Here is a 9,752-nt window from a genome sequence, read left to right on the forward strand (position 1 = left end):
GGCGAGGAAATAGAGAACATGTTCTCTATTTCCTCGTTGTTCTATGGGAGCTCTCGGCCCGCCGAGCTCCTCGGCGGCTTCAGGGCTGAACTGGCCGAGGAACTCGATGTGTTTGGCACGTCGAGTTCCTCGGCCGTGTGTACGAGGCCTAACACAGGCTGCCAGCTAGTACAAGCATATTTGATTGCTTAATGCCGCACATAGTTGGAAAAAGTGAAGTGCAAAACTAGAGCGCCATGATTCCTGTTTAGAATATATTTATCTATTTTTTTTTTTTTTCTTGTTATCACACACCGTCATGAATTTGGGTTCTCTATGTTAGTCACCATTTTAGTAAAAGCTTCTTTAGAAAAGTCCTATATAAAGAGTGTCATTTTTTTTTATATATAATAATAGCCTTATTTGTTTACAGACCCTAATTGGTATCTTGGATTGGTTTCTAAAAACGGCATAAAACAAGAACATATCATTTCATTACTGGTGTTTCTCTGATGGGAAGCAGCTATGCGTTTAAATGGTTTTTACAACATTAAATGTTTTTTACAACGTTGACACGATGGTAGAATATTAAAATTCAGAGCCATCAACGTCAGCTCAAAACCAAACAGAGTATCCAAGGCTTAAGCAGGCTGGTCTCAGTTTATAGTGATAGGTGATATGCCGGCAGTGTGCCTGTCTTTCTAATGATTGTGTACACAGTAATCAGAGCCAATTTACACATATGCTTAGCTGCTGTGTGGGATCTCATTTCATCAAAGCAAAGTGTTTACAATTTCTGAAGTGAAAAATTATAGTTTTATAGGTAGATTCAGGTACGTTGGCGTAACTTTGCGGCGGCGTAGCTTAAATTCCTTAAGCTACGCCGCCGCAAAGTTACACCGTAAGTTAGCGAGGCAAGTACATGATTCACAATGGACTTGCCTGCTAAGTTACGGCGGCGTAGCCTAAAGCGGGCGGGCGTAAGGGCGCCGAATTCAAATGTATGTAAGGGGGGCGTGTTGTATGTTAATTGTGCTTGACCTTACGTTTTTCACGTTTTTTTTTTACTGCGCATGCCCCGGGCGCCTACATTTCCCAGTGTGCATTGCGGCTAAGTACGCCGCAAGGGCCTATTGATTTCGACGTGGAGGTAAACGATGTAAATCGCTATTCGCGGACGACTTACGCAAACGACGTAAAAATCTCGAAGCGGGAACAGCGGCCATACTTTAACATTACTATTCCACCTAATAGATGGAATAACTTTAGGCCTGAAAATGCGGCGTATCTACTAATTTACATATTCTACGCCAAACGCAATGGAAGCACCACCTAGCGGCCATCCGAAATATTGCAACCTAAGATAGGACGGCGCAAGCCGTCGTATCTTAGATATGTTTAAGCGTATCTCTGATTGAGAATACGCTTAAACATAAGTCGGCGTAGATTCTGACTGAATCTACCTATTAGAATTTATCTGGCCAATGCATATGTTTCTAAATGCTTTGAGTTTCTCATCATTGCAAAAAGCATGTTTCTATATGGTAAAGTGAAAATTCGGATGCCTGTAATGCAATTTTGTTAAAGAATAGTTTCTACTTATGGTTCAATAAAGATGAGGTTTAGACATTGGTCCAACTACCTGTGGGATCCCCATGGAGGCTGGAAATCACCACTGCTACAGTGATTTTAACTAGCTTTTGGATCCAGTGCCATTGTTCGAACACTTTGCATTTTCTCAATAAATGCAGAATGTTCTCTGATTAGACAAGGTGGGGTGGTGATGTCATGCTGTGGGTGCCCCTGTTGGCACCCCTCTGCTTGACAGAAGTTGATTATCCAATCAACTTTAGTTGAATGGTAAAAAAAAATGTTGGCTGAATTAAATGCAGCCACTATTCAAGTATGGTGGCAGCTGTGGGTTGTGACTGTCAGAATACAATAGCCAGAAAGGTAAATTCATCCATCCATCATGATCTCCACCTCGTCCAATCATAAAACACTTTGCTTTGAATGAGGTCGACGATTGTAAAGTCACTGCACCACCTCTCTACCTCATTCAAGGAAAAAACAGGGAGGGGGAGGCGCCGACCTGGGTGTAGTATTAAGATGATGACTTTAATAGGATAAGATTAAAATCACTTACAAGATGATAGAAGATGCATGCTCATCAAAGTAAAGTGCAGTCCTGCCATTCCACATGGCTCTTTTGGTTCCACCACTGTTCCGGGTGTGGTGGGACCCACAGAGCCATGTGGAATGTCAGGACTGCACTTTACTTTGACAAGCATGCATCTTCGATCATCTTGTAAGTGTTTTTAATCTTATCCTATTAAAGTCATCATTTTAATACTACACTCAGTGCCTCCGCCTTCCTGTTTTTTCCTTACATGTCTTGCAGAGTTCTGGACACACTCTGAAGGATGGCTGCCTTCCTTTTTAACCCTTGATACCCCTTTCTTTTCCAACCACCCAACCTAAGGATACATCACCATCTAGCTATTACAGAACATGTCCCTTTAAAGAATTTTATACAGCACAGTGCTTGTGCTGTGTAATTTGGCCCTCTGTATCACCTGAAACACCTGGCTGATCCTGCCAGTTTCTACTTTCCCCTCTGTATACTGACCATGGTTTATCATGGCTGCTGAGCCCTGATACCATGGTCAGTTTAAGTGTCTCTGTCATCCACTGTCTCCTGTCTGCTCTCCCTCCTTCCCTCCCTACCTGTCAGCTTGTGACAATGCTTGCCCCTGTCCCGCCTGCTGCTAAAATAACATTTATATTGTCATACCATCCACTCTGTGTCCTAATGCTATGTCCCACTGTGTGTGTGATTTATAAAAAAATGCTGATTATAACTAATTTCAGAGTGCCGATTAGCGCCAGCTCTCTCCTCCTCACCTCTCCTCGTCCCGCCTGATGTCAGCGGAGAAATCCCAACCCCGCCCGCTGCAGTTGTCAGAGGAGAGAGCAGGCCAGTCACGTGAGCACCAATCAGTGCTCTGAAATTAGGTATAATCAGCATTTTTATAAATCACACACACAGAGGCACACAGCATTAGGACACAGAGCGGATGGTATGAATTAGTCAGAGTGGCTCAACAACCACTTTAAGTATTGTGCGAATGATGGGTCGTGTGTATGTTTTTCGTCGAGAAAACTGTCGTGGATCTTGACGAGAAAAAAAGAGAACATGCTCTCTTTTTTCTAGTCGGGAGTCTCAGTTTCCTCGTCGTGTTTCTCGTCAGGCTGGTTTACGACGAGAAACACGTTCGTGCGTATGCTTAGAAACCCGCACATGCTCAGAATAAAGTATGAGACGGGAGCGCACCTTTGGTAAAAGTAGCGTTCGTAATGGAGATAGCACATTCGTCACGCTGTAACAGACTGAAAAGCACGAATCGTCTCTCACCAAACTTTTACTAACACGCGGTAACACAAGATTAGCAAAAGCAGCCCCAAGGGTGGCGCCAGTGGAATCATACTTCCCCTTAATAATGGCGTTGTACGTGTTGTACGTCACCGCGTTTGAGAACGATGAGATTTTGTCTTGACAGTGTGTATGCAAGGAAAGCTTGACAAGATTCTCGTCAAGCTTGACAAGAACCTCGTCGAGGAAAACAACGTTTCTTTTACAACAAGATTCTCGGTCGTGTGTACGAGGTCTTAGCAGTAGATTTTTGAATATGCCAGCTATATTGTAGGTTGTTTAGGTTGCCTTACTGGGGCAACATGTCAGATCCTTAATGCTAAGAAATGTTAGGCATCTGACATGCTGATGGCCACTGCAACTGATGATTCATCCTGTTTTGGCATTTCAACACTGAGCTCAGCATTTGGTATTTTCCAGCCCTGTGTGTTTTAGAGCGTGTTCATATCTTCATATATAACTCCTATATACCCTGGTCTTTGTCTTATATCACCTATCAGTTGCCTGTGCACTAATAGTGTGACAACATAGCCATAGCCTTTGATCACCATTTTTTTTTAAATATCCTGCCCTATTTTATTAAGGGAAAAGGTACTGAAGTAACAGTTTAACCTAAGACAAATACCTTCTCCATTTCCTCCATTTGGAAATGGTTCCTGTTTGAGGCTTGGGACTAACATTATATTTTATGGCTTGATTTTTTTCTTTCTCTAATGGGAAATTTCTTGGCTTAAAAGCCCAAATATGGGATAAAATTGACCTTCATCTTAACATATCTTCTTTGTCCTAACTTAATTTACCTGAAGTTTAGGGTTAGACATGCTAGGCCTAAGCCCCTTTGCTGTTGTCAAAATGATGTTGTGCTCTTGGATGCATAATGCATTTGTTAATTTCTTCTTTTAACTTTGTTGCTATTGGTTTGTTTCTATTGCCTTTGAGGGGTTGTGTTGTTCAGCATTTTTTTTTTTTGTGTGGAATGTTACTTGGTCCATCATTGTTTGAAGCTTATAGTTCTTGAATCCAGTTTTGTTCTTTGAGGTGCTTCCTGACCTGATATGTAGCTCCAGGTTTCTGTTTTTGGTGCTCTTTCCCCATTAAAGGCTCCTTTTTCTAGGCTATGCATGGTAGACATTCCATGTTGCTTGGATCTCTCTGTGCCTTGCCCGCCACTTACTTGGACTGCTTTTGGATGTCCCACCTGTCTCTTATTTATATCTGATCCTGTGTCCCAGTATGAACGATAAAGTAAAAGGGATTTTTTGTACTTGCCAGAAAAACTATTTGTTGAAGTTCATTAAGGGACAGAGGTCCCAACGCCCTGTGTTCTACTCCTGTATTGCTTTCTACAAAACTGATGCATATAAATAGTGGGAGGGGTTATATCCGATTGGCCAATGGAGTTTTGTTTGTCAGGGTTCAATTCCTACTAGACAGTAGTATAAGCTACTTGTCTCTAGTTTACATTTGATCCCATGTCCCTTAATGAAATCCATGAAATGGATTTCACGGTAAGTACAAAAATTCTGTTATTATTATACAGGATTTATTTAGCGCCGCCAGTTTACACTATTATTATTATTCATGCTGGAAATAACATGGTGTATTCAAATGATATACATTGACTAAACATGACTAAAGTATGAAGTGTAACTCCAAGCAAAAAGTATTTTTTAGTCTGGAATAGTGTTGAAAATAGTTAAAACTTGTGCATGTTTTATTTATTTTTTATACCTAGCAATATTTCCTGTCCTAGTGTCATCAAGATAGGAAGTGAGGGAAAAACGTTATAGTACAAAAACAGACAGCAATAAAAACCTGGAGTATGTGTGTACGAGGCACTAGATCTTCTGTTTAATATCCTGTATTGTGGGAGACTCATTTAATCAATAGAGCTGACCAGTTTCGGCAAGGCTCTTGTCATTTAACACAGCAACCCAGCTGTTTTATTCCATTCTAACGTGAACTAATTAAAATCTTCTTTGGACTCCATGATCAGTGGTGTGACATATACTGCCTTTTTCCCATTTTGAGCAATAAAAATCTGTCAGAGGTTCTAACAATTCCCAACTCTGTATAAAACTAGAAAAAAAAGCTGTACCTTAGTTCCATTTAAGTAACCATAATGGCTTTGATTGTTTTCTTGTGCAAATGCAATATTTCAAGATTGATTGTGTTACATAACAACAGCTAATCTAATCTTGTGAATGGGAGTTTTTCAGTCTTTGCTGTGGGTGGTGAGTCACAATGCCGATCGGTGACATGTTGTTCCTGCATATAGGCTTTTTGTTTTACATGACTTACACACACACACACACACACAGGTATGTGGCATTGATGGACTATTTCACAACATGAAATACTCAGCTGAACTAGATGTCCATTGTTTTATTCCACTCCTTGCTTTTACATAACAGCCAAACTGGAGACCACAAAAACAACTTCTAATGACAGGGCTGTATTACGAAATAATCCACAATAGTATTAAACATCATATTAAGAAAAAAATCACAATGTAAACCCCCAACTTAAGCTGGGTACACACTGCAAGCTTGTCTTCCTCCAACCCAGTGGGTTAAAGGGAAAAAAAACACAAAAAACTGACAGATTTCAGTACCAACACAAGCAATGTGTGGTGATCTCCCCTGCTGTGCTAATGTATCCGGACAGGGGGTTTGCCCACCACCAGAATACACTGATCACACCATTTTTACTTGTGGTAATATACAGTACAGTAAATTTGTTTTCTTGTCTTGTTATTGTATTACAGAATGACATATTTTTGCGGCATTATGACAAAGGCCCCTGCAGGAACAAACTGGGACATTCAAGAGCCTCAGTCATATGGAACAGGACACAGGTAAGCACAATTCATTTTGCATCAATATAGTAGAGTGATACCCCTGAGGCCTCGTACACACGACCGAGGAACTCGACGGGCGAAACACATCGTTTTCCTCGTCGAGTTCCTTCTTAGGCTGTTGAGGAACTCGACAAGCCAATTTTCTCCATTCCCGTCAAGGAAATAGAAAATTGGCTTGTCGAGTTCCTCGACAGCCTAACAAGGAACTCGACGAGGAAAACGATGTGTTTCGCACGTCGAGTTCCTCGGTCGTGTGTACGAGGCCTCAGTATAGGTTGTATTTGTGGAAATTACATACGGCTGTTAAAGTTTCTACAGTGTATACTCCTAATCTATGAAAGTACCAACATTAAGTTATACCCAAAAATGACTAAAGAACAAAACTAACTATGAATTTGCCCTAACCATAGGTTCGTAGCTACTGTATCATCCCATAGGAAGATGAGGCACTCAGTACAGCTGTAGACCTCTCTTGGGTATATATCAAACTATGCAAAAATAAACAGTTGCACGCTGCCCTCATGTTATAACCTGCAAGAGGTGCATGTAGGTACAGTTAACTACGAGTACAAAAACAAATTACCATTTATTTGTTTCCCCAGCTATTAAAATAACTGACTATTAAATTGAAAACTTATAAAATCATAATGAAAGAAGAGGTCTCAGCTGCAAACATTTGCACTTTTACGATTCTGGGGAATTTGAGAGATTTGATAAGCCTAGCCACACGGGCAGCAGAGGGTCAGTATAAACAGGTGGTTGATCCACGTTTTTATTGCTTTTTCCACCGCCCACCTCTAAGACCCCTTTCACACTGAAGGCAATTTACAGGCGTTTCAGCGCTAAAAATAGCGCCTTTAAACTGCCTCCCATGCTTCCCCGAGTGCTTACATACTGGGGCGTTGCGCTTGCATGACGGAAAAAAAAGTTCTGCAAGCAGCGTCTTTGGGGCTGTGCAAAGCACTTCGGCAGCAGCGCTTTTTAGGCTTATTTCACCCCTTGTTAACCCCTTCTTTGGGGTTAAAAGCAGTCCGATCCCACCCGCACAATGGCGTTAAAGCGCCTCTAAAATGAGCGGCGCTTTACTGCTAGTGCGGGGCGGTCTTCAGTGTGAAAGGGTCTTAATGAAGTCTTAATGAACATGGCGCCCATTCAGGTGAGTACACATTGCCTTGGTCACGATGCTTAGCTTTGTGGTATGGTATTTTAACACAGCGTGCCAAGTTTGAAGTGATTGGGATTGTGCCGCGTCTGTGAACCAAGCATGTGTCAATGCATATCCACCATAAAAAAAAGGGCAAGTACAAAAACAGGCATATAAAAGGGAGAAGCAGTTTTGCCTTGTGGATGCCTACAAACCGGCTCTGAAAAGCGATCTACCACAAATCAATTTTCAGAAGGGCTGTAGGGACTACCGCACATAAGAAAAAGGCCTTACTGTCGATTTAATAATTTATGTATACATGTGCAAATGTTGCATTTGAATAACAACATACATCTGACCTTTCTTTTGTATCATCTTTGTCTGTTGTATCATAGTATAGTAATAAAAAATCCTGGTTAATTACGTTTTAGATTTGTACGGGTATGATGATGATATCTAAGAAAATGAAAATTATTTTGTTGTTTGTCTACAATTTTATGTTTTTAGTCTAAATCACTGTTTTTTTTCTACTTATCTACTGACAGCAAAGCAGCATAATTTAGATTGGCCCAAAGAGAAGGCTAAACACTGCATTAGTAACATATCACTATTTCATTATTAGATTTAATTTAAAGTTAAGGATCTCCAAATGAATCGTTGATAAAAGTTTCTTTTTACTACTATCTTAATAGAATTGTCCCTTTAGATAGAATATACTAGTCTGTTTGTATTCAACCCTTATCCCTTGCTGCAAAGCAACTATTTATTGCATGTAATAAAGGAAAAAAAAACACTGAATTGTTCAAAGTTTAACTAAAGGCAAAAAAAAAAAAAGTCCTAATCGTACAATATGGGACACAGGCCTGGTATTCAAAGACCTATACTCCTACTTTCAAGCAACTGGACACTGGTAAAAACTTATGCTAGGGCTGACCGTAGAGCGTACCCAAATATACCCCTGCTCACTCTGTGGCTTCAGTTTTTTGCAAGTGTCCTTAGGTGAAGGACCTACTCTCTTTTAGAGAAGTCATTTTTATTTTTTCATCCGCATAATTTTTTAACATCTGACTGCCTAGTACCTTGCACTATCTAGTATTTTCAAGATTGGTTACTTGGTATGTACCTTGGACACCGTACCTGGACCCCACTCTGTCTGGGTCCACCGCGGATCACTTTTCAGAGAATAAACAGGTGTAAACCTGGTCTAAAGCCTGGTAGACGCTATTGCTTTTTTTCTCATTCAACGCAAAAAAAAAAAAAAACGGAAGATCTCTGGAGGAGATCATGTACTAACAATCCGATGTTAGTACAGTGATCTCCCCGCTGAGCTATTGTGTTCTGACAGGGGGTCGCCCCCTGCCAGAACAAATCGGATGCTGATTGGCAGACCTTTTTTGGTCATGCCAATGTGACAGAAGCCAGATGTTTGGTTGGCTTCTGTTGGATCGGCTGCCGTACACATGGGCCGATTGTTGGCCAGTTTCTATTGAACCGGCCAATACCACATGATTTTCCGCCCATGTGTGCGGGGCTTTAGTGTACCATTCATCTATGCCACTACAATACAGCTTTACCTGGTGCCTTTTTATTTGCAGTATTGGGAAACATGTTGTAGTGAAAGTAAATCAGTCAGTGATAAGTGACTTTTTGTTACTCACATCTGAAAAAAAAAACTAAAATTATTTGAGCTATTAATGTTATTCTGTGTTAGCTAAACATTACATTTCTCGTACTGTATGTAAGAATAACATGTATTGTTCTACATTACTTTCGGATTTTACAGGATCTTTCTACTTTTTTTTTTCAATGCAGGTTGTGGGGATCCTAGTTGGCCTTGGTATCATTGCTATTGTGACATCACCCTTACTACTTTTGGCATCACCATGCATTATTTGCTGTGTCTGTAAATCCTGCAAAGGAAAGAAGAAAAAGCACAGCCCAGCACCAAGCGCTTAGACATTTATATAAGCCTTTAATCTGGAAACCCAAAGGACAGATGTAGTTAGCGGAATCTCAGCATTTCTCGTTAAAGTGGACCTTCTCTCCTAATTCGTGTAACAGCAATGCAATCTTTAGGTGACAACCAATAAACATAGTCATAATTACTGGACACTTTTTTCTATGCCTTTTGCAGCCTCTGTGGTTGATCCTCAACCCAACCCCCCCTCCCCCCTACCCCTAGCGGATGGGAAAATAAGCTGCCATTTTTTAAAATAACATCATTAGTGGCCAGCTTATTCTTCCTTATCCAAGCCACCTCAATGACGACGTGTCATCTGATCTTGGGCATGTATGAGCTGTGGAGAGGTTTGTGACTGTTCAATAATAAACCACTT

The 9,752-nt window shown here is 40.8% G+C and overlaps 1 protein-coding gene across 1 annotated transcript in view; it reads left to right on the forward strand.

The window, feature by feature from the left end:
- The window catches only part of RNF144B (ring finger protein 144B), a 93,804-nt gene extending 84,283 nt beyond the window's left edge, over window positions 1–9,521 (forward strand). Inside the window, exons 7-8 of the mRNA XM_040353779.1 lie at window positions 6,180–6,269; window positions 9,229–9,521. Coding sequence (XP_040209713.1) covers window positions 6,180–6,269; window positions 9,229–9,372 — 234 coding nt within the window. The 3' untranslated portion in view covers window positions 9,373–9,521. The remainder of the gene's footprint in view (window positions 1–6,179; window positions 6,270–9,228) is intronic.
- The last annotated feature ends 231 nt before the right edge of the window (window positions 9,522–9,752 follow it).

The sequence above is a fragment of the Rana temporaria genome, chromosome 5 (genome assembly GCF_905171775.1).
Source record: "Rana temporaria chromosome 5, aRanTem1.1, whole genome shotgun sequence".
NCBI classification, from domain to species: domain Eukaryota; kingdom Metazoa; phylum Chordata; class Amphibia; order Anura; family Ranidae; genus Rana; species Rana temporaria.